General features: G+C 35.1%; 1 protein-coding gene across 2 annotated transcripts in view; it reads right to left on the bottom strand.

The window, feature by feature from the left end:
• Positions 1–23,425, bottom strand: part of vps37d (VPS37D subunit of ESCRT-I) — an 80,064-nt gene extending 56,639 nt beyond the window's left edge. For both annotated transcript variants that reach the window (XR_012406407.1, XM_021476653.3), the window contains exon 1: positions 23,162–23,425. Coding sequence is in view for 1 of the 2 variants with exons in the window: in XM_021476653.3 (XP_021332328.1) it covers positions 23,162–23,329 (168 nt within the window). In the remaining variant the exon portion in view is untranslated. The remainder of the gene's footprint in view (positions 1–23,161) is intronic.
• Between the last annotated feature and the right edge of the window lie 3,180 nt (positions 23,426–26,605).

The raw sequence follows: 26,605 nt of genomic DNA, 5'->3' as shown, positions 1-26,605 counted from the left end.
TACAAAAGATTAATAAATCCAAATGGAATAGTCCCTTAATAGTGATGTCATGTCTTCAGTATTGTGCTTAGGTGCGCTTTGCACTCCCACTACAAGCGTACTAGAGCTGTGAACCTACAGTATTCTGACAGTTCGGTTACGATTATAATGCCATCGATTCAGTACAATTTGATATTCACTAAGACAGTAGGGTCTGACTTTGCTTAGACAAAAGTCTTGTCACTTAACAGAAATAATGTACAGTAATCACCTTATTCTCCGCCGACGAGTGGGCGCTGCCATTTGAATCTTTTTGGCTAGAGATTATGAGAAGGAGCGCTATCCTGCTGAAGAATTTACCCCCTCCTGTTGTTTGTAATGTAATGGGCAGCACAAATGTCTTGATACCTCAGGCTGTTGATGTTGCCATGCACTCTGCAGATCTTTGACACATCCCCATACTGAATGTAACCCCAAACCATAATTTTTTTCTTGACCAAACTTCACTGATTTCTGTGAGATTCTTGGATCCATGCAGGTTCCAATAGGTCTTCTGCAGTATTAGTGATGATTGGGATGCAGTTTAACAGATGATTCATCAGGGGGAAAAAAAAAATCTACCTTCTTCCCTTTTTCCAAATGATTGACAAAAAGTCAAGTTATTATTCGTTGCTCTTACAACTGGGATCAACGCATTTTGTCAGCAAGCAGGCCCGGATTGGCTAATCGGGAGGACCGGGAGAATTCCTGGTGGGCCGGTCCGTTTTTTGGCTACGAGGGCCGGTGTCCCTAGCTCCAGAATCTGTTGCTCTCAGCAGTCACACTTTTTAAATTAATTATTTTTTTTACTTGACCACAGTCTTCTTATTCATTATTTTACCGCAGCTCTGCTCTTTTTATCTATTTTCTCGCACCTTGGTTAATGATGATATAACTTAGAAGAGCCACCTTCTAATGCACAGCTGTTGTGGTTCAGTGGTTAGCACGTTAGGTTGCGATACTGCGGACCCGGGTTTGATCCTCGTCTGAGTAATTTTTTATTTATTTATTTTTTTCATTTTTATTGTTAAGACATAATACTGTTAGGGTTGTTGAACATTTGAAGTTCTAAAGCAGCTGTTTTCTCAAAAAAAGACGTGATAGTGTAATTAGAAACTGAATTGGAAATGATCTTATTTTAATATAGTCAGTCGTGAACTAAGGTGGGCCGGTCTGAGGCTTGAAACTCCAGGGCTGAAAAGGAGTCCCACTCCGGCCCTGTCAGCAAGTGTATATTATTATTAGTAAATGTATCTCTCTAAAGCAGGTCTCACACTGTCCCAAAAAAATCAACAGTCCAGCAACATTAAAAAAATGTATGCTGCTTGTTCAAACTACTCATTAAAAAATAAGCTGAATCAACACAATTCTTAAGTTTTTTTGGTGGTCCAACTTAATCTGCTTGAATTTCTTAAAACAATTAACTGGTTTGTGTTAGGACGCCATGAAGAAATTGTGTGGAACTCTGGTTTTCATTGTGTGGAACTCTGGATTTTTTACAGAGAACACCACCATACGCAGATGACCTCTCTATTATCATCATCATCATCTTCCAAAGATATATTATTATGCTGCTTGTATGTGTTGAACAAAATGTCACGTTGCTAGTAAGGGTTGCATCAGATTTACAAGAGATACACGCTGTTAAGACTCAAATGCTTTTTCTTTTTAAACCGCTCTGAAGAAACTCGCTCCGCAAATGTTTTTTTCTTAATTCAATTGACGCACATGAACCTTGGTTTTACAGTAATTCTGTGAAGCCGCTTTTGAGAATGCAGCTCCTCAAACAAGACAGCCATCAAGGTCAAACCGCAGAAGTCAGGAATGCAAGAACACAGAAGACGTCCACATTTTATTCGGGACTTATAAGCCGTACAGAGCGAAAGTGAATAATGCAACTCAATGCATCAAATACCATCAAACTTTAGTGTCGATTGGTACCGAATTACAGTATTGTGACAACCCTATTCACCTTATTCTCCGCTGACGAGCGGGCGCAGCCATTTGAAACTTTTTAATAACCTTTATTTAACCAGGTAAGTCAATTGAGAACCAGTTCTCATTTACATTGACGACCTGGCCAAGAGGCAACATGAAAAGCAGATGCAGTACAAAGCACTAGGGACACAATACAATAACAACACAAATGCAGATAATAGCATTTAAACCAACAAAAAAAACTAAAAACAAGCACAGTGATCTTGAACTATTGACTGAATAGAATTTTTAAAAGATGATAGCGGAATGAAAGTGCTGAGCTTTAAGGTCTGCTGCAGATGATTCCAAGCATCAGCAGCAAAAAACTGAAACGAGTAGCGACCAAATGAAGTGTGAACTTTGGGTATGCAAAGGTTATTAAAGTTACTAGAGCGCAGATTTCGTGAATGTTAAGAAGTGACTGTAAATATTGTGGAGTTATTCTAATAAGAGTTTTGTAAATGAACAGAAACCAATGAATTTGTCGACGTGATTGAAGAGAAGGCCAATTCAGTGAAGAATACAGTTGACAATGATGAGTATTAAATGGTGCACCAGTAACAAAACGAATTGCTGCATGATAAATAACATCCAGTTTGTGAAGAAGAGTTTTTGAAGCTGATCTGTAAATTAAATCCCCATAATCCAGAATTGGTAATACTGTTAATTTGACCAAATGCTGCTTTGAAGAGTGAGTAAAGGAAGATTTGTTCCTGTAAAGAAAACCAATGCGGGCTTTAACCTTTTTGAGCAGTTCATTTATGCTCGAGACTTCCGGTCTCATTCACTTCCATTCATTTTTTTTTTCATTTTTGTTTCGCTGTTGCAAACTGATATTTTCTTACTACATTATTCATCTTGGTCTGTATAGTCATGCAAACATTTGTTTGAAGAGCTAGTAGTTTGATCGTTTTCTGCCGTTTATTATTCCTAGTCATTTCTCCCATAGCCAACTGAATCGGAAGTTCTAAAACAATAAAGAGGCACTCATATTTTAGAAGTCATTCCATTTCAAGGCCAAATTCATGACTCTTACATAAAGGCTTAAAGCTTAAGGTCACATCACAAGTAATATGAGAATGTAAAAAAAATGGAAACATCAACAGCGCATCTCAATGGTAGAGACCTCACTCATCACAATTCAATTCAGTCTGAACGCCGCTAAATATTGACGTTTAACTACAGTACATCTCTGTAAAAGCAAGTTGATGATTTCCAGATGAAAACAGATGAGCATTCTTCCAGTGATATGCCTTGAAAAGAGGACACAGCCTGGAGCGGTAGTGGAGACAATGCTTGATTAACTAACCGCCTCAGTCTAACCACGTGTTGCTTTATTACAATAAAACAATGTCCTGTGACAAAATAATCTGAAAAGGCTGCCGGAAAAATCTGTCCACATGTCCTTCAGAAAAAAAGTGGCATTATTCGCTCTGACCGTCCTCCATGACATGGCCCAAGACCACTCTATAACCAGAGGGAAAAGCAGAGAAGCGTCCAAACCAATGTCCTCATGGAAAGCATTCGCAAAGTCCCAGACATCAGTGGAAACCACAGACCCCTACTTTCACTGTAAGTGAGGGTTTGGTCCATATTACAGAACTTCATTTTTCTTTCCTCTGTTGCTGCGATGAATATTAACTGCCAGTTTTATGCGTTTCAAAACTTAGGGAACATTATGAAGGCTGAGTGTGCTTAGTCGAGCATATAAGAGGATTAATGATTCATTCGCTCAACGAATATGAGGATTTTTGCCTTCCTTCTTAATGCTGCACGAGACCCCCGAACGTGATGGTGATATTCCCACCGGTGGCACATCTATCTGGCTAAGGGGGAAATGAGAGAAAGGCGGTCCTCTTTGATCAAGGCACTATCTTCTGAAGATGCAGAAGCTGGAATAGTTGAGCTGCTTAGAATAACTCAAAAGAGCATACGTGATCACACGGCGTGGTTAAGGTTACGTGAGGTTCTTTTGTTGGGAAACATCGTCAAACTTTCAACTCTCTGGTGTCCCTTATTTGGGAATCACACTTGTGGTTTTAGCCGGTCAAAAAGGGACGAATGCCTGTACCCTCGGTTTTATTTACGCTAAATCGATCAAATTTACTTGTGTTTAATAATATTTTTTAAATTTTGAGAGGGATTTGTGGTAACAATTAATATTTATGCAGCAATTAACAACCATTTTCACTTAAAAACCTATTCATTTCCTTTGACGGGTCAGTTTTGACAGGGAAGACCACAAGTGTGACTATTTATTAATAACCCATTTAAAATGCTTGAATTATGGGCTTAATTGTTTGGTGTGTTCACATACCAACCAAGTCAATGAGGTATCAGACCATTCCAACAATTCTGTAATTTTTAACATTTCAAAAATCTAACTTTTTCGGTCTAAAATGACCGAAGACTACCAGAGGGTTAAGGTCAACTGCTTGACACCGCTCTCGACATAATTGCTGAGACGTGGCATCAATGTCTCAAGAGAGCTGGATGAACATTTCTCCTTCAAGACAGCCACCCCAGAATGAGCAGATTAATCAGTTTCTAATTAAAGGATTATTGTATACAGTATACGCAACATAAACATTCAGAACTAATCCTGCATCAAACGCAGATGGAAAATGTCAAGCAGTTTTTTTGATCACATAATGCTAAGTGATTGCGAATTACACGAATCAGTTCTGCGTGACGAATGGAGCCGTGAAGAGTAAAACACAAACACATGAGACGTCTGTGCTGTCCCAGTTTGAAATCGTTCCATTTTTTTAAGCGCCAATGACTAGATCAGGCCAAAAGTTTTGGATAGGGCTGAGCAAATTTAGTCCTGGAGAGCCACAGTCCTGCACAATTAAGCCAGGGCCACACTGCACTTTTAACCCCAAACACTTCCACTCGTATGCCATGTGGCTGGAAGAACGGAAACACAAGCTTGTGCGACAAGTTTCACATGTCACTGCGTTGGATAGTTCAAGTTTATTGAACTCTGACCTGCGAAATCGCATTGTGTGATTTCGTGAGACCATAAAAGATCAAAACAAGACCTCTTTGTTCAGAAATGTTAAATATAGAGCATTTTAATGTCTAATCATCTTGTTTAATAACGCCTCTTTTCGAAGCGATAGAATTTCACACGCTCAAACTCTAGTATGACCCCAGCTTTGCACTCAAACCCTTCTCAAATATACCTTTACAAGCTAATCAAGATCTAATGCTGTGTTCACACTAGATGCGGCATAAATAGACAAGTGAACATTTTTGGTTTACACGCTTCATTCGCACATCAAATTTGATTAATTTGCGCATCAAATTCGCTTCATTCGCAGTCAGATTTACTTCACAATAGATATCAATTCACATCATGGGTGGAGCTTTTTTCTGCCCAGTTACTATAGCTTTGTAGTAGTGCTGTCAAAATTAGTGCGTTATTAATTTGAAATATTTAACGAGTTAAAAAAATGTACGCAATTAACGAAGTTGCAGGTTTTATTTATTTCCTGTTAAGGAAATAAAAACCTCGAGAGAAACCAGGCCTAGTTGGGCACAGCCATTTCTTCTCTGGCCAAACTTCCTGTGCAGAGTTGCAGTCTAGGTGCCGAGATAGAGAAAGCTGGGTAAATTATATGGTTTTGGTCAAGTGTTTCCAAACCACGTTCCTGGAGGACCATCAGCTCTGCACATTTTCTGCGTCTTAACCAAAAACACCTAATTCAGATCGTCAGCCCATTAGCAGAGACTGAAAGACTTGTTAATGGGTGTGACTGACAAAGTAGATATCCAAAACATGCAGTGCTGGTGGTCCCCCAGGAACATGGTTGAGAACCTCTGTTTTAGTCCAAACTCACCTTATAACATCAGTCGTGTTTGTAATAAATCTTTTTGTGAGATTCCACAGTCGTGTTTATTTGTCATGATTAATGGAGTAAATCTTTTCCCGAGAGGGATTTACTGGGTTTCTTTGTGTGAATTTACAGGGGTTTGCAAGTTTCCATGAGAGTGTCCTTTGACAAGATTTGCATGACAATTGAAGCTTTGCTCAATTGCAATTGAGATTTCAATTCGATTAATCCCTCAGCCCTACCCGAGACCTTTGTTTATCTCCAGAACACAAATGAAGACATTTTGGATCAAATCCAAGAGCTTTATGACCCTCTGTTAATAGCAAGGGTCGTAACATGTTCAAAGACCAAAAATATTGTCAAAACATTCCATGTGACTTCAGTGCTTCAACTATAAAAGTACAAGGCTCCAAGAACACTTTAGTGTGCCAAAACTGTTAAAAAGCACTTTGTTTTTGCCAATGTCCTCTCTTGAGCCATGTGAAGCCCTGATGTAGGGGCAACACAATGTTTACATGCTGCGCTTAGACTTTAATGGCAAAAAGTTCCATAGTAAAAGCACACCCTGACGAGGAAGAGAAACACTAGCAAAAGGCACTTCAAATGCCTCAGAACTCACAGGGTGAGAGATCTCTCAGATTTCATATAAAATATCTTAATTTGTTTTCCAAGGATAAACAAAGGTCTCAGGGGGATTGGTGACAGAATATTCGTTTTGGGTGAACAAATCCTTTAAAGCTGGATGAAAACTGCAGGACTGTGGCTCTCCAAAACAGGACTTGCCCTTTAGCTTCACCCCAAACAGAGTGAAGGTTTTGCAGGTTTTTCCATCTTCAGTTTCTTCTAATAGATTCTGCGTTTCTCTGCAAAATGGTTTTCATGATTGATGGCCAATCAAAATGTTCTTCTTAAAAGCATTTACATGCATCTGTTGCTGAGAAGTGCAATTACACCGCATTTTAAGATGAAGAGGTGCTCTGTGGGTTCAGTTGGGATAATTTATGTGCTAACCCACAGAATCAGACAGTGCTTTTTACATAACATAAATCTCATTATGAACTAGGCTGCACAATATATTGTTTCAGCATCGATAAGGCAATTTGTGCATACTCAATAGTCACAATGCTGAATCTGCAATGCTAATCAGCATTATTATTGATCAGATTTTGAAAAACACTTTTGAAAACACTCATGATCTATAACATTTTTGTAATGTTTAACCATAAAGTTACCAAAACATAGAGGTATGGGTTGGTAATAATTCAGGTTGGTTAATAATTCTGACTTCAACTCTATACTGTATTTTTAATAGGACAAATATAATTATATGTTCCGAACATATAGTGCAAGCACCAAATGAATAACTTGGCCCCCCTCTGTAAACTGTGGCCACCTTGGCCCCTGCATTTAAAAATTCCTAATTCGCCACTGGGTATACTCATATTTGGACCGTTATCGTATGGTATTTTGTTAGATAAGCTCCAGATTTGGCTTCAGTACTGACTAGGTATGGGACAATAATCGTTTTCAAGGTATATCGCGGTTTGAAAAACTCAAGGTTTTAAAACCGCCAAAATATTCTGTAATACCTTTCCAAAGGTACGAGTAATATTTTTTATTTATTAATTTTTTGTTGTTTTTGTTTTTAGGAAAACAGTATCTTCAGCAGAAAAAGATATCCAAAGATGCCGTTATAAGTTGTACAGAATCAGTGTTTTTGAATTTAATGAAGACAGCAGAACTCAATAGCCCCTTTCACACATACAGACCTTTCCGGAAAATTGCCGGCAATTTTCTGGAAAGGTTGTATGTGTGAACAGGTCCTTTTTGAAAATACCGGTAAATTCGTTCTGGCTATTTTCCGGAAAGAGAAGTTGTAACATTACCGGCAATTTGCCGGAATGCTGCGCTGTGTGAATGCAGAAGGAAGATTGCCGTAATAAGCGCGTGCACGTCTAGAACGTGCTGACGTGAGACGTCTGCTTTAGCCAATCACAACAGTCAGACGCATTTACGTCCGCGCGGTTTGTGAGAATAAAAACCTTTGAATATTTTTCCAGACACATTTAGCTGCTAGAAGTTAGTCAGATAACGTTTATATGTTCTTCTTAATGCCAACTGTGTAAATAATCAACGATGAGATGCTTATGATAAGCCGTTGTTTGTTTACCATCAAGCTTTGCGTGTGCCTATGAAACAGCCTGTGAGCGCCTGCACACGCAAATATTATGAACATCTCGACATGCGAAAGTGATCCTGCGAAAGTTGTTCACAATATTGATCATCCACAGAGTTTGTAATTTAGTCAAATGTTTACAAATACAAGCGCAGCCGTTTAAAGCTCATTTGTGGTGAATGTCAGAATTTACCGGTATTTTGGAATGGATGTGTGAATGCTCTTTTACGGAAAAATTCTGTAACCTCCTTGCCTGTGTGAACAGCGCTTTTTTGAATATACCGGTAAAGTCGTTCCGGAAATTTTTTCGGATATTTACCGGTATCACTGTGTGAAAGGGGCTATTGATTTATTTGAATTATACAGCCTAACATGTTTACTGCTCCAAAATATTATACATCTTTCAAAAAATAGTTTTTAAAGGGAAAAAAGATTTTTTTTTTTGACTAAAACATTTAAAAAGAACTTATTTTAGAGCAGTGAGCACAATACCGTGATACCGTGGAACCATGATATGTTTATCCAAGGATATCATACCGTCAGAATCTTACACCGACCCATGCCTAGTACTGACTAATTTACTATATAAACAAATATAATATTGTTTAGCTTCCTATTAAACATGTGAATTTAAAAGATAGATTTGTGAGGGGTGTACTTGTATATGCTAAACACTGTATCGTGGAAAAATAATATCGCAATGTCAGTTTTTTTCAATATCGTGCAGCCCTATTGTGAACTACAATATAGAGAAATATATACCACAACCAAACTGCCAATCGGTGCGGAAATAAAATGAAAAAAATAAACTAAGAAGCTAACATTTAAGTGGGCATCTTCTTAGTCAGTGCTGATTTGCCATTGTGTTCACATGCTCAACAGAAATTATTGTGATTGGCCGGGAAAATTAACATTTTTAAAATTTCAGTACTGATTGGTACCAAAATTCCAGCATCGTGACAAAACTAACAAACATTATCTTTTTTTTTGCCTATTTTGTCTTAATTAGATAAGACAGTAATGAGACAGGAAACTAAGTGGGAGAGAAAGAGGGGTACTGTTAGGAAATGTCCTCGAGCCGGGATTCAAACTCGGGATGCCCTGACATGCTACTGCACCAAATGTTGGCGTGCTAACCACTAGGATATTGCACCGACTAGACATTATCTTTAATCGAAATGAGACCACCTCATTCAAGTAGCTGTTGTTTTGATGAGACTAACACGTTATACCCAACCAAGCAAAATAAGGTAGAAACTCCATCCATTTTTCAAAATAACCCTCCAAATGAGCTAAAGTCATCCAAAAACAACCCTACCCCTGGAAATCTTCAAATGTGGAAAAACTCAAAAAATTGTTAGGCCCCCTTTACATCTTGTTCTATATGTATGATTCTACTGACAAAGCAAACCTTAATACCATTTGGCCTGAGCAATCATGAATTAAAACACTTCCAAACATCTACCAAACAGATAAAGAGGGAAGTAAACTCTCTGGTTAGGCCTGGATCATATATTATGCAACTATGTAAATATGAATTCCAGAAGGTGTCAACAGCAAGTAAAGTACTGCATGCACTGCATTCTCAGCATTTTACACTGGCCATTAGCATAATACGTCTTTATCGATGGAGAGTTATTTTTCAGACTCCTGTTTTTTGTAACCGCTATGCAAGAATAAACCTTAAATATGCACGACGGGACCACTTGAGCACAATGTGGTGGCCAAGAATTCATGCCTGCACTCTAGTGTAGAGTTTCCTACCATTTGTCTCTGGTTTAAGGTTAGGATAAGCAATAGAGTTAAGGTTATAAACGTAGATGATCCAGGAACCTGTCCTACTTGGGCTAAATCAAGAGGTGGAATTTATACCACAGCCTAAAACATGATGGATGTTGTTTTATGACTGAATCAAGCAAAGGACACGATCTCAGCTCTCATTGACTGTTACTCTGACAAGCCAAGCATTTCCATGGTTTCACAGCAAACAAAGAGCACACTATCTTTCCAAAGAGACGCGGAATCTATTTAAAGATGATACAGATGTTGTCGACCACTAAATGAGGGTAAGATCAGCGAAGGATCGTTTCAATTCCTGCGGAGGCATTTTTTGAGGATCTAGACGAGATGATAAACGCTTTGGTTAATGGATTGGATATGGGTTGTCATAGATTTTCCTACAGTTCTCACTCACGATCCGAAATGTGGCTTTGGCAGGGAACGGCGCTCTTCTTATCTCTTCTGCAAGCCTAATTTATTGCCTAAGCCTAAACACCCAGAAATTACACTCGCTCTGACGCTACGCTTCACAATTATGACTGCTCAGCGGGACTCGGTATTCATGTCATCCGTTTTAACTGCACATGGAGGTCAAAACATGAATATTTATGTTGTACTCTAAATAAGAGCAACAAAAGCACGCTGTGCTAAATGTGCATGAGTGCTCAAAAATGAGTTTTGCTGCTTGAGATGAAACAATTCTTAAGGTTTTTTGGGAGATACATTTGGCAATAATGACAGCTGTTTGCATAGCTTCTCAATGAACTGGGTCTGCATGTGGAATTACCCCATAATACAAACTCACCTCATAATATCAGTCATGTTTATAATAAATCCTTTGGTGAGGTGATTCTACAGTTGTGTGTTTATTCGTCATGCTGAATCAACTTAAATCTTTAGTTTTACAACACAATTTTTTTTTTGGGACAACTTAATTGTTTTTTGTTGAATATTCAAATTTGCAAAAACAATTAGGTTAACATAATCTATTTGTGTTGGAGGAATTGTGAAGGAATTGTGTGGAACCCAGCATTTCTTACAGTGAAGTTTAGTTAATGAATGGATAGTTTAAATTAATTAACAAATACAAAAACAGAACCGTAAATTTTAACTCTTTGTCACAGTTTATTGTCCACTTGAAATTGCTTAATTCCTTTTTTTCTTGTGTTGCTTTTCATATTTTGTATGGGGACAATAACTTTGCCATAGCATATTCAATGGTGCACTTACTGTAAAAATGCTCCCAAAATACTTACAAGTTGTGTTGTTTCAACTCATTATAAATAAGTATTCTGAAAAAGCAGCAAAAGTCCTTTTTTGAGAGTTCACTGACAGACATCATCCTTCCTCTTACATTTTAAATTTGAATGGGTATTTTTTTCTACTTTTCTGATGACATTTTTCTCACCTTTTCACGTGTAACTTATATCAAATTATTAAACTGACGTTTATAAAAATCTATCACATTTTTAAAGTCAGAAAGAACAGGTTACCAATTAAAATAAACCAGTAAAAACACTCATAAACTAAAATATTTAAAAAAATATATATATATACCAGTAAATTAACAGTTTTCTGTATTTTGTGATTCATGTTTTATATTTTTTATTTCCTCTCATTTATTTCTGCATTTGAATTGCAAGATGGAACCTTGATCCTTCTTCCAACAACTTTTAACCGTCAAAAACTGGAAAAAGTGCTTTTATTAACATTTTAATTGTTTGAAGTGATATATTGTCTGGGTTGATGTTGTATATCACAGTACAAATCCTTGTAATAAATTGCCAGTACATTTTCTGTTATTTTACCTACATATTTCGCTACATGACATTTTGAATGCCTTTTATTTTTTTAAACTACTAAAATGTCAATAAAAGTAACTTTGTTAATCTGAAGAGTTGAATTGTCAACATTAGAAGTCAACAGGGCAGAGATAATGCAGTTCAAAACCATAAATAAACAGAAGACACTTTTGAATCACAAAATACTGTCAATGAACAGATATTAGTGTATAAAGTGGAGTAGAAAAGTGCCTTTTGAATGATACAAAGTGCGATTTGAATTTTAAACAATACATTTTACAAGAGCCATGAATACACTTAAATGCATAACAACCAATTTAAAATATAAGTATTTGACAATAAATTCATGAAATATCTTGATAAAGGAAGTGGTATTTTTAAAAAAAAAAAATCCAACTAGAGCTGTATCACTGAATCATTCTTGATGTTTATTCAGATGGCTGCTTCACTAAAGCTGCGTCCCAAATGGCACACTATACACTATGCACTCATGCACTATGTACTTATGCACTTACACACTCAACAGGATAGTACATGTATGTAGTGTCGTCCCAAATGGCACACTAATGTTTTTTTACTAAACGGAAATTCAAACCGTTTCCCTGATGACGTTTGACAGTTGCCAAATCATTGAAATAAATGACCAAATTATCAAATAATACCTATCGTGAGTATTGCCGCATTCACCATCGGGAGGCAATATAATCACTCTAGTAGGAGAATTTTGCTCTCTCCATCCAAAATAAATAAAGTTATCCAACATGTGCGTCCGATAGCTCCGCCCCTTCCGCTACGTAAGCAAACCTGCTTTCGTTGAGTGCGTGAAGTGTCCATCATTACACACTTCATTTTAGCGACTGAATGAGTGCATCATCCGGGTAATTAAAGTGCACTTATTATTTTAAGAGTTTTCAGTGTGAACACACTACTTACACTATTTATACTACAAAATGGCGTAGAATAGTGCATAAGTATGCGATTTGGGACGCAGCTTTTGAAACAAAGCAAGTGACTTTACGAATGGACCATTGAATCATTCACTCATTTGATTTGTTCAAAATATGCTCTTAATAAGGGCGGCACGGTTGCTCAGTGGTTAGCACTGTCGCCTTACAGCATGAAGGTTGCTGGTTTGAGTCCTAGCTGGGCCAGTTGGCTTTTCTGTGTGGAGTTTGCATGTTCTCCCCGTGTTCCTGTGGGTTTCCTCCAGGTTCCCCCACAATCCAAAGACATGCGGTATGAACTAAATTGGCTGTAGTGTAGGAGTGTGTGTGTATGAATGAGTGTGTATAGGTGTTTTCCAATTAGGGCTGCACGATACATCGTTTCAGCATCGAAATCGCGATGTGCGCATCCACAATAGTCACATTGCAGGAGGTGCGATGCAAAGCAAAACACACACACACACACACACACACATATATATATATATATATATATAACTGCCATATTATTGAATTTATTGTAAAGTTAATTGTTGGTAATTATTAGAACAAGTTTATCTTATCCACAATTTATTTGTTTTATAACATGTTTATTTTTTTTTAACTCCTCAGGGGGTTAGTGTTTAGCTGTTTTTATATTTTTACAATTTTGTGACAAGATATTTCCTTCTGTTTTGTAATTGTTGTAATAAAAAAAGTTTGTTATTGTTGAATAAAAAGTTAAATTACTTATTTTGTCACTCAAACAGTAAAACAATAACAACTGAAAAAATAAAAAATCACAGTAGAAAATATTTGTATTAATATCATAACATATTAGATCCTTGATTTATCTGAATTGACAGTTAAGTCATATTTTTTATAAACAACCCAAAAGAAACTATAAAAATGTTTGTTCAGTGTTTTTACTTATACATTTTTTATATTCTATGAAAATGCTTAAAAAATACCCACATTGTTATAGAACTATTGATTATTTAATTTTTGAGCAGTTCAAAACTCCCGATTCTGAATTTCTAAATATCGCAATATATATCGCAGGGAAAAAAAATATAGCAATGTAAATTTTTTTCAATATCGTGCAGCCCTATTTCTAATACCGGGTTGTTAGATATATCATTTTTATTCATTTCCATATATAATTTTTATATATGTATACTTTTAAAGAAACCCAAGGTTAATGTTATAAATGTGTGTGCTTTTTAATATAACCACAAGCTCAACTGTAGTTTTCAGTCAGTTGAATGGTTGGAATGTGCCAGTTGCAGGAATATTGTGCTGGCATTGATTTGATTATATGATCAATAGGATTCTACCAAACAAACTGTTTAGACCAATGATTAAAGACAATGCTTAATCACCTGTTTGTATGCCTGTATAAAAACTGGCCTCGAAGGACTGCCCTTTGAGCAACCAGAATGGAACCCTTTCGTGTTTCTTCTGTGTTGTTCCCTTGCTGCAAGAACATTAAAATTTCTCAAAATGAATCTTCCTAAACCTTGGAAAAAATTTTAATAGTTGGCAGTTCATTCCTTTTTTTAATAGTTGGCGGTTCATTCCACTGTGGCAACCCCTGATAAATAAGGGACTAAGCCAAAGGATAATGAATGAATGCTATTAATTTAAAAAAATCGTCTTAATGAGTCAACACCGCTGATATCGTTGACCAATCATTTGATCGCAGCTCTACTTTGCATAAGTTATGCAGTTATGCAGTTACTAGGTCTTAGATCAGAGCTAATAAACCTCCCAGCGCATCTCTTTAAAACTTCATGCAGTCTGTCACCTAGAACAAATTCATCCGAGCATTTGCAGTTCCAGGAAAGGATGTGGCTTATCTTGGCGAGGATGTGGCTCCTCATACCTCAAAGACAGCTAAGACACATGCTCTTTCGCATTTCACAGGCCTATGATCAATCTTTTAGCTACTGGGGTGTATTTGAGAGGAACATCTGAGCAAGTCCTGAGGCTCTTTCCCTCTCTGGTTTTCAGTATTCCATGCTGCCTGACACTGCCGTACATGCGTCATAAGTCACCCAGAGCCAATAAATGTCTGAGCCCCTGCTAGTGTGCAAGTCCTTCACACTTATGGTTTGGTAATGAACATTATGAAGGTCTTTGTTCCCTTCCTCAAAACACACAACATGCAGTTTGCAGGATCTCTGTTCTTTCCCCATTTCCTTTTTCTCTCTCTCTCTCTCTCTCTCTCTCTCTCTCTCTCTCGCTGCAATCTAATGCAAAAAGTAAAACTTCTGGACCTACACAGAACGTTTTCCCTAAACAGGAATTGACACAGACTATCCATTTCCGCTTGCAGCTTGCCTGTGTGTCTGTTTATACACTGTGCAGATGCAAGTCCTCTGGAGACCATGTGGGCTGGATGATACAATGCTCATAAAACAATATGACAAATCAAATGGCTACAGTCGCAAACTGGAAAATACCTTACAGAAATAGTTCACATAAAAAAAAGAAACTTCCGTCATTATTTACTCACCCACATGTCAGTCCAAACCCTGACTGTCTTTCTTCCACTGAACACAAAAGGAAAGTTTCTGACCAACAGTGAATTTCCAACTTTAATGAGGTAAAAACATTGTTGACTCAAAAACCAGACATTAAGATGTGTTTTAAATTCATCAGTGACAAGATCAGACTGAATAATTCACAAATACTTTACACCTGTGAGCATTTGAGATTCTTTTAAAACATGACTCAAATGTATTCATTTAACATGTACAACAGTGTGAAGAGTGTTTAATGATTTCTTTTTTTTCATCTTTGTCACACTTTAATGCTTTACATCAAACTAATTCTGATATTAGTCAATGATAATATATCATGCAGTTTATAAATGAAGGTTTTTGTTATTAAGTTAAAACTAAGCACAAAACTAAGTCTAAAGCTCTGTGTGAAAAAGTGTTTGCCCCCCCGCACTTAACTCTGGTTTCATACCAGAGTTGTGACTTCTCTAGTCACATCCAGGTCTGGTGACCTGTACGCAATCAAGAAAACAGTGAAAAAGGATATGCCTGACAAAGTGAAGTAGACCAAAAGATACTCAAAAGCTAGACTTGAATCACTCGAAGATCCAAAGAAATTCAGCTCATGCTAAAAAAAAGAAACAGTAAGGGGAAAAAACTTTTTCACACCACCATACTAGGAGGTTATATGTACACACAACATGGTTAAAATGTTTTAGTAAAAACTTTTCATGTTTTTGAAAGAATTTTGAAAGAATTTAAAAACAATTTATGTTAAAGAGAGCTGAATGTAACTGATCAAGATACAGAAAAAAACAGTAATGTGTGAACTGTTTTTAAAACAAAGTTTTCACATTTGTGTATTTCTGTGATGTTGTTTGTACATATAATATTATTATTAGCAATAATAATAATAATAATATACTTTTTGCAGAAAGTTTTTAAATATAAAATAATAAACATTTATTTTAAATGTAAATATATTTACTGTAAAACGTTTCACATTAGCAGGGTTCAACGCTAAGGATTTTTTCTACTGGCCCAATCGGACCAGTTGTTTAGATTTTTACTTGCCCTGCCAATATTTTAATAGCTATTTCTTAGCCACAAATAAAAAAAAATGTGTCAAAATGCTTGTAAATCTAGAATTTAAATATTAAAAAAATAATAAATTAATAAATGCATAATGAGCAAAATTCAAAGTGTTTTGAAACAAAAGATGGCTAAAGACCTGCCAAACTGACAGCAAACTGTACAAAACATCACTTAATTTTTTTTGTCGTGGTGTACCCTCGTAAATGTCTGCCTCCAAGATGTTAGAAACAAATATTTTCCTTTGGCATAATCATTTGATGTTACCGCCATGTTGCTGTCTCTTCGCGGTACTTTTTAATATGAAAAAAATAACGTGCTCACAACATCCAATCAGATAAGAAGAACCGAGAAGGTAGCATTTGAAGGCTTGAAAACACAAACTGTTTCTCAATTCTAAGACTGTATTTGCACGCAATTGACAAATAGTCAAAGGCAAATTAAACTTTAGCGACAAGGCAGCAGTGGCCAGATCGGGGCAGTAATGATCCTGTCTACTGTCCCGAGCATCTTACACGCTGACCCCGGGCCATCGGGCAGTCCTTATTGTTGAGCCCTGCATTGGTTAAACTTACAAGCTGAAGTTCACCAGCTACCTTAAAAAGGGCAAAAAGGTTTTAGTTCAATATATTGTGAAACTCAATATCTTAAATTGTAACAAAGAATCTCTGTAAGTTGAGTTGACTCGCATTTCCAAGGCAGCTGGGGAACTTGAGTTAGTAAGGTTAACCAATGTGAAAGTTTTTACAGTGTTGTTAAAATAACACATAATAAATAAATAAATAAACAAACAAACAAACAAACAAACAAACAAACTAACTAACTAACTAACTAACTAACTAACTAACAAACAAGCAAACAAACAAACAAACAAATAAATAAACAAAACTACCTTCTTTCATTTTAACTCACCTCAGTTGTTTTCAGAAATTTGCATTAAAAGTTTAAATTATACATATCCTTTAAACATTCTAACCAATCACTGAGACTTCACACATCTGCACTCAACCACTGGGCAGATGCCATCATCTGAATTGACTTACAAATGAAAATAACGGAAGTAATCAAAGCAACAAAAGAACAAAAATACTGCAGTAATACGACAAAAACAGTCTAATGCAGCACTTCACGCGTCCCCATCTGCCACTGGTCAACAAACAAGCAAACAAACATCGATGGAGTCAACCAGATTAAACAGCAAAGCTTAAGATGTAGTTGTTTTCAAGACGAAAGCAATTTAACCCTGGAATTTACAGGTACGAATCCAAAATGATTAACGACGGCTGTTCACAACAAGCATGTGGCGTAAGCACGATACATTAAGACCATCTGTTTAGTCCAAGATAGTTCAGCTTGGTCAATAAACCATGAATGGCCAAAGAGCTGCTGTTTCTGATGAATTCGAGGAGTGTGTCTGCCTCTGCCCTCTGTATCTCTAATGAGCACATAAAGTTAACCGTAAAGCCTGCCTCATTGCTATTCATAGGAAAAGAGCACAGCCTGGTCTTACAGAGCCTTTTTTCCATTTAGTAAAAACACCACAATCTCTTGTTAGAGAGTGATTCTCATGCATACAAGAGCAATAACTGTATCCAGAGCGCTGGACCGTTGTGACCCTTTCTCTACGGTTGCCCTTGGAGACCTCAGTGTGTTAATGAATTGACCTGTTTGTGATGGGAATAGTGATGGGCCTCACCGATCACAACTCGTTAGGGGTTTGACCTATGTGACCCCTCGTATTGCTCTCATGCACAGCCATCAATAAAAGGACAACAGTTCATAAGATGCAGATTATACTGGAGTGCAGCGACTTGTGTGTGTATATAGTCCTTATTTTTATCACTTGCTGCAGTTGCTGTTACCAAAACATTTTTCCATCTATAACTTTTCTAATGAAAGACAGCTCAGATAAGAATTATTATTATTATTCTTATTATTATTATTATTATCACTATTATTATGGCTATTGTTATTATTATTATTACTACTACTACTATTATTGCTATTATTATTATTACTAGTATTGCTATTATTATTATTGCTGTTATTATTATTATTATTCTTACTACTACTATTATTGCTATTATTATTATTATTATTACTACTACTACTATTATAGCTATTATTATTTATTACTATTATTGCTATTAATGCTATTATTATTATTATTATTATTACTATTATTGCTATTATTAAAATTACTGTTATTATTATTATTATTATTTATTTATTACTATTATTGCTATTATTATTATTTTTTTTTTATTACTATTATTGCTATTATTATTATTTATGTTATTATTATTATTATTACTATTATTGCTATTATTATTATTACTGTTATTATTATTATTATTACAATTATTGCTATTATTATTATTACTGTTATTATTATTATTATTACAATTATTGCTATTATTATTATTACTGTTATTATTATTATTATTACAATTATTGCTATTATTATTATTACTGTTATTATTATTATTATTATTATTACTATTATTGCTATTATTATTATTATTGTTACTAAGGCCACACGATATTGGAAAAATATGACATTTATATTTTAATAAAATATTTTATTATTTTGCTATTTATATTACGATATGAACACAACTTTACCAAATGTTTTGGATATCTCTATTTGGAAAGAATTTATAACGCTAGATTGATTTCTGATGATTCTGCAGTGAGAGTGCATCTCCATAAAATCTAATAAACAAATCTGCAAGCACAGAGCAATACAATAAAGAAAAGGATCATTTGTCCTAATAGTTACATCTGTACAATTTATTATTTTGAAAACATTATACAGTCACAGGCCTCAAAAACAAATTCAAATGATAAATTATAATACCAACTCAACATCGCATATCCTGTTGCAAATGATCACATTGCAATATCGATGCTGAAAGGATATATTGTGCAGCCCTACTTGTTACCATATTTGATAGAGCATTGACATAATCTGAGATTTTGCGATTTGAAAATCAAATCAAATCGAGATTTTGATTTAAAAATAATATTATTTGTGCAGTCAAACCACACCAGAAAATCATCTGAAAATAGACAGAGACCTCTAAAAAAGTCATTTGGTGTGCAAAGGGTGCTGATGGCAGTGCTTATTTATTCAAATGAACCGTAAATTGCTTATTAATAAACTAAATTATTTTTTGTAACTTACATGTAATATACGTTGACCTGTTTTGTGTGCTGTTAAACATTAGAATTGATGCAGACTCTGTTCATCTCTTCAGATGTCTCTAAGTCCCTTATTTATCAGGGGTCACCACAGTGCAATAAACCGCCAACTATTCCAGCATATCTTTTACAAAGCGCATGCCTTTATAGCCGCAACCCAGTACAGGGAAATCATCCTGCGAATTCACAATTAAAATAGCGAAAGTGAATGAAAACAAAAGCTATTCAATAAATAATGAATTCAAGACTCACTCTCAAAACATAAACATAAATATATTTATACTAAACTATAACTTTAGATTTTAATTAAAATAGATTAAATAAATAAATAAATAAATAGCATGCAATACAAAAACATCCATGATAATCCAAACCTATCCAAAATTCTATCCTAAATTCTTTCTGTGAAACTGGAAAGAGAAACTTCGCTAAATGTTCTGGCTGCACTTTTATATAGAGTCATAGTAAATAGTAGGTTGTCAAGCTCCATTAATGATCATATATACGTCATGCCATATTATATATGTTCTGAGGCCATACAGCTGTGTTTAGGAAAGTCTTCCTTTTTAAATTTCATACATTCTAAGTCAGTGACGTCACTATTGGTTCTCATGTGTGTCGTGAACAATTGTGAAGCAAGTTTGAACATGTGCAAGCATGAGAACTAATACTCACATTTTCCTCTCTAGGCCATTTTTGTACAATGAGCTCAAAAATTCTTGTTTTCCCCTCATATAATAAAGTCATGAGTTATGACTACAACATACTGAACTGGATTGTATATCATATCTCATAAAAACTAAAGTTGTGTTTATCACCCAGCCCAAATATTTTTGTCCTGATATTTCAAATAACACGCTCAGGCTTCCTGCAGGCATGCCGGTATCAGGTTTCATGCTAAAGCAATTTACGGCTCAAATGTCATATTTCCCAGTCTACAGTGACACCGGATCAGTCCCAAATGAGAAACGATTTTCTAAGCCGAAAGTGAATCATCCACCTTAGGAGCTCTCAGATAACCTTGCTATGTTTCAATACATGTTGATCTGGGAGAGGGATTGTATAGATTAAATTGAGTCAGAAAACATTATATCAAACATTAAATGTTGTAAATGTGGTTATCAGGCACATTTTATATTGATCGAACAATAAATATGCACAATATGTGATTGTATACACTATTATTGAGCTTTTTTAGACATACATTTGACCATTTATAGTCATGTTAAAATAAAGCCCTATAAGAAACGGAAAATTCTGTCATCATTTAGTTAAATTCCACTTGATCCAAACAAGTTTTACTTTTTTCCTTTGTTGAACACTAAAGAAGATATTTGATATATGAGGAACGCTGGAAACCTGTAACCATTGACTTACATGGCATTTGTTTTTCCTAGTCAATGGTTACAGGTTTTCAGCTTTCATCATACAGTTGAAGTCAGAATTATTAGCCCCCTTAAAAATTGCTTTTCTTTATTTAAATATTTCCCAAATTATGTTCAACAGGGCAAGAAAATATTCACAGTATGTCAGATAATACTTTTTTCTTCTGGAGAAAGTCTTATTTGTTTTATTTCGGCTAGAATAAATGCAGTTTTTAATATTTTAAACATCATTTTAAGGACAATATTATTAGCCCCTTTAAACTATTTTTTTCGATAGTCTACAGAACGAACCGTCATTATACAATAACTTGCCTATAATTACCCAAACCTGCCTAGTTAACCTAATTAACCTAGTTAAGCCTTTAAATGTCACTTTAAGCTGTATAGAAGTGTCTTGAAAGATATCTAGTAAAATCTTATTTAATATCATCATGACAGAGATAAAATAAATCAGTTTTTAGAAATGAGTTATTAACACTATTATGTTTAGAAATTTGTTAAAAACAAATCTTCTCTCATTTAAACAGAAATTGGGCAAAGAAAATAAACAGGGGGCTAATAATTCAGGGGGGCAAATACTTCTAACTTCAACTGTATATTTAGTGTAAATATTGTGTGTGTATATGTTTCTTCTGTGATATGAGTATAATTTCACCAAATGATTTGACCAGAAATTTGGAAAGACTGCATTCATTTAGATAGATTGGGATGATCAAATCTTTTCTATGCAGTGTGTTTGCATAAATTATAATAAATTACAAGTGTGTAAACACAACAGAGCAAAGATAAAAGCGAAACAAACAGTGCTTGATGGTTTCTAACAATAGTCCAACAGCATTTAGGTACAGAAAGTAAACAATCAAAAGTCCAACAGCATTTAGGTACAGAAATTAAACAATCAAACGTGGAAATAAGCTAATCGCAAAACTCTGCGATATGGAATTTATATGTATTATTTAATTTCCCCAACCTAGAGCAAATGCATGACTGTCATCTGTTTGTGACAGACTTACTACCCAATTAAGTGAGCACACTTTCATTCTGTCCATTCTGAACTTTTGAATCTGCCTCTTATCAGTAATTTTAGTTTGCTGAATGTTCTTTATTTATATACAAGTTTAAGTTATGTATTGTATGATAACCTTGGATAAAAATATCACAGTATCATGGTATTGTAATTACTGCTCTAAAATACGTTTTTTTAAATGTCTGAGTGAAAAAAAGCTACTTCCCTGCCCTTTGAAAACAAAATATTTTATTTTATTTTAGTAAACATTCATATTTTTCAGAGCACAAACATGTCAGGCTAAATTGATTTCTTTACAAAATATAAAACACATTATTAAAAAAAAACTTACAGATACCTAGGAACGATATAAAAGAAAATTTTAGCGATTTTAAAACCTTGAATTTCCCCGGTAAACCTTGAAACCAGTTATCACCTCAAGCCTACTCCCTAATTTGAGTTGAACTTGTTTACAGAAAGGTAAGGTCATTTTATTTGAGTGTACTGCTTGCTTTAGAAAAAAAAATAGTTTAATTTGTGAATATTTAAAAACAAATTTGAATAATTGTTTAAGTCAATATCTTTTTAGTTCCCTTTTTAAACTAACACTCACTGCATTTTAGCAGGAATTACAGATAGACATATGTAGCAGGATACAGATTATTGAACTGAAACTTGATTACTAAATTAAATGCCAATTTAATCGAATATCTGAAAAATACATATAGATATTCATTATGTGACAATCTAGTAATACATAATCATATGACTAAATTAATATCATTTAAAATTTAGTTAGCCTAAAGCGTCAACTAAGATAAATAGTATAGATTAGGTAAACCTCTTAAAAAGCCACAAATACAGACTGCAACAACAAAACCACACTCACTTATGATCCATATCCAAATTAACGTAGCGCGTTTGTTAAAATACAGTCGAATAGTATTCAATATGTATAAACATTCGCCAATTAATGATGTGATTGACCAATCAGGATCGAGTAAAGACCTGCCTATTAAAACTGAATTTTCTGTCAAGTGAGGACAGAATACGCACATTATGTCAGCGCGCTTTTGTTGCAGAACTACAATGTAAAATTAAATCTAACTATAATAGTTGCATTCATTATTTACGCCTAACCCCCAAAACTTTCAAACGGACACTATTACAGATGACTTGTGTCAGTATAAAGCGCATTTGTAAATGAGTTTGATTGTAGCAGGTCTGCAGTGCTCATACAGTATCTGCAGCGCTATAGTACTGGATGTATGTGATGATGGCGTGTTATGCATATATAACACGCTACACAAATCACACGACTGTAGGTGAAGCGCATATTCCACCTCACAGTTTCTTAAAAAGACCAAATACATCAGTTGCTCAGAGAAGAAATGGCAAGCGTGCGCAGAAACAGCCTGGTAAAGGTGTATATTACGTGAGTGAGGCGAACAAATACCTTTTCACTGAGTCGCACGATCTGATTCATTTTGTCTTCATCTTGTAGGAGCTCCCGTAGTTCGCAGCTATTGAGGACCCTGTACCCATCTGGGTAAGAGTTCGCGTCGCTTTTCTGGGACATTCTTGTCCCCGTGAGGCGCACTAAACAACTCCGTTTGTCAGCCATTTAACTTCCATTTTGCTGTCGCTGCGCGCCGGCTGGAGGTGAGCAGGGGAGCGGCGCTGGGGGAGCTCTGCTCGGCGTGAAGGCGCACCGCGGACTGTTTGTGAAGACAATGCACGGAGAGACTCTGCTCTGCTGTACGGTTACGGATTCCTCCGGTTCCGCATTCCCCCGCCAGGAGGCGCCACGCCGCAGCACTTACAACGTGCCACACATAACATACTGTATACCACGTGCTTTCAATCTTGTAGATGCCACGGGCCCCCAAATGTGATCATCCATGCAAGAGAACGAGAGAGAGAGAGAGGGAGAGAGAGAGAGAGAGAGAGAGAGAGAGAGAGAGAGAGAGAGAGAAAGAGAGAGAGAATAGTGAAAATAGTTATCCTGGTAATGGAGATGGTGTTAATCTAGCTGTAGAAAACATAAATTACATATTTGTTTATTTGGCAATGATATCTAACATTAAAATGACTAAGAAAACGTTAAAACAAATACTAGAGAATGAAAAATGGTATGACTTTGGTTGTAAAACTATAAGAAAAAACTTAAGACAACTAGCAAATCAAAAACACAGACAACCAGAGAATACAGATTTAAGTCTTCGGTACTGTGAGGAGCTTAAAAAATATAAAAACACAATCAGAAAAAAAGAAAGAATACACCCCAAAACAGCTCAAAACAAATCAAAGAATCTGTTGATTCAAACAATTTCTGGCCCAACTGGAACACCCTAAATAAAAAGAAACATGAAGAAACATCGCTTATATGTGATATAAATTAACCCATACAGAGCAAATATTTGGCAAATACCAAAATCTGTTAGACTGTCAATCACAGAAAAAGAGCTACTAGATAAAATACAAGTCCTACCAACAAAAAAGGCAAGTGGTCCAGACGGTATCCTTAATGAAATGATTAAAAACACAAATCACAAATTCCAATTGGAATGTCTGTTGGAAACATGTGCACAATTGTGCTTACAGGTGAGTGGGCTTGAAAACCACCTGTAGAAAAACTGTAGAAACACACTTCTCTCTTATGCACTTGACCAAGGGTGTAGAATTGGCATAGACAGAGGGGACGTTTCCCCACCAATATTCACCAATGACTGAAATATCCCTACCAATAATTGAATTGACTTCAAAATATAATAAAGCTTCGTCAACTTTTAGTAACCTACTTGTGCATAATTGGTTAAAGTTAAGTTTGCTATGAGTTCACTATTATACTATTAAACAAGGCAGAGCAATTAAACGAAATTCAGTTTCCATTTTGACGTTCATAATTATGAAAAACAATAATCAGGATAAAACAGTTAAATCGAAATTTCTAAATTTCTCCACATTCATACCTCCTTAAAGCCAGATTGCAGTAAAATCATGTAAATTGACATTTGCAGCATGGACTGTGATTCATTCATTGTTATTTGTAATATTAAGTGTTTATTTTATATTCTTAGGAAATTTATTCATGTTTTTTTAAAGCACAGAAACAATTTGCGCAATGTAGGAGCTCTAGAGTTGTGTGTCCCCACCAATGCCAAGAGCGAATCTACACCCTTGCACCTGACACTTCATTTAAACTCCATTTTACTCAATAAGGAAAATGATGTTTAGCCTACTATTGATGTACCACAATCATGTTGCACTCCTTGCTTCAACCTTAACTCTTGCACAATATTCACCTTTAATACCTCTCTTGCACAATATCCTGCACAACATTGATCAGTCTCTTGTAAAAGTACTTGTAGCCTGTCTTATTTAGTATCTTATAGTAGCCTATGTGCATACACTGTGAAGAATTCCTGGTTGCCTTCATTTTTAACCTGAATCAAATTAACCTTTGAGTCCATTGAACTTATATTATGTTAAACTGACTTAAAACTGACTTATAAAATTAAGTTAGAACATGATTAACTTAGTTTAATAAGTTACAATCAACTAAAAACATATGTTGTCATGAAAAATTGATCCTATCATTTTTTACAGCGTAAGTTTTTGAAAATATCTCTCATGTCCAGTGTTGTTTGTATATTTATGATTAATTTATGTAGCACTGTTGTTCTGCGAAACACGACATTTTTTCTGTATGTCCACACATGTAGCAGAATGACAATAAAGCTTGACTTGACTTAAAAGATTTAACGTATACTAAAATTATGAATGATTCAAAAAGATACATTTTTAAACCCGTTTCTTCCTTAAAATACATCTATATGTTTGTTTTGTTCAAATATTGACTTTATACTATATTTATGAATGTGTTAAAATATTATGGTTTATGTTTATTTACTTTATGCAATTATTATATTTAAATCGGTGACACAGTGGCTCAGTGGTTAGCACTGTTGCCTCACAGCAAAAAGGTCACTGGTTTGAGTCCTGGCTGGGTCAGTTGAAATTTCTGTGTGGAGTTTGCATGTTCTCCTCGCGTTCGCATGGGTTTCCTCAGGGTGCTCTGGGGTCCCCCACAGTTCAAAGACAAGTGGTACAGGTGAATTGGATAAACTAAATTGGCTGTATAGTGTATGTGTGTGAATGTGAGAGTATTGCAGCTGTAAAGGCATCCACTGTGTAGAGCATATGCTGGATAGTTGGTGGTTCATTCCACTGTGGTGACCTCTGATGAATCAAGGGACTAGGGAAAATGAATGAATGAATATTTCAATTTGTGTTTTACTGTGCATTGGTATTTATTTATTTCAGATTTTAAGTACAGCTTATTTATTTGTTTGTTTCTATGATGTCTATTTATTAAACTTATTGAAACATTTGATTGTTTATTTGAATCTTTTTCATTAAGTACTTTCTTTATTAATTAATTAATTTATTGCTGCATAAGTTACAATACTTAGCTCCTGTCTTAATTATAATTAAATATCAAATAAATATTGTTTCTTGTGTATAAACCTGCAGTGTTCATTATTATCATCATCATCACCATAATATTTATTTATTTATGCATTTATTCAAGAAAAAAGGGAGAATATGACATAAATCAGATATAATCAGATATAATTCAGATTAGAAAATGTATTCTGCATATTAATTTATTCTGTTTCTTTAGCTTTGCATTGTTAAAATGGGCATTGTCTGTTGGTTTGTTTCAATGTGTTTTGTGATTAATAGTTAAAATGTTAATAAAAAGATGCACAGAAAATAAATAAATAATTACATTTTCTAATCTGAACCAATAAATCTGCCAAAAACAATATGATTTAATTATTAATTTCATTTAACAATTATTTAATTCATTATTATATCTTCTTGTCCTGTGTGT

The sequence above is a fragment of the Danio rerio genome, chromosome 5, assembly GCF_049306965.1.
Source record: "Danio rerio strain Tuebingen ecotype United States chromosome 5, GRCz12tu, whole genome shotgun sequence".
Lineage (NCBI taxonomy): Eukaryota > Metazoa > Chordata > Actinopteri > Cypriniformes > Danionidae > Danio > Danio rerio.
This window is presented reverse-complemented; position numbering and strand designations above follow the sequence as displayed.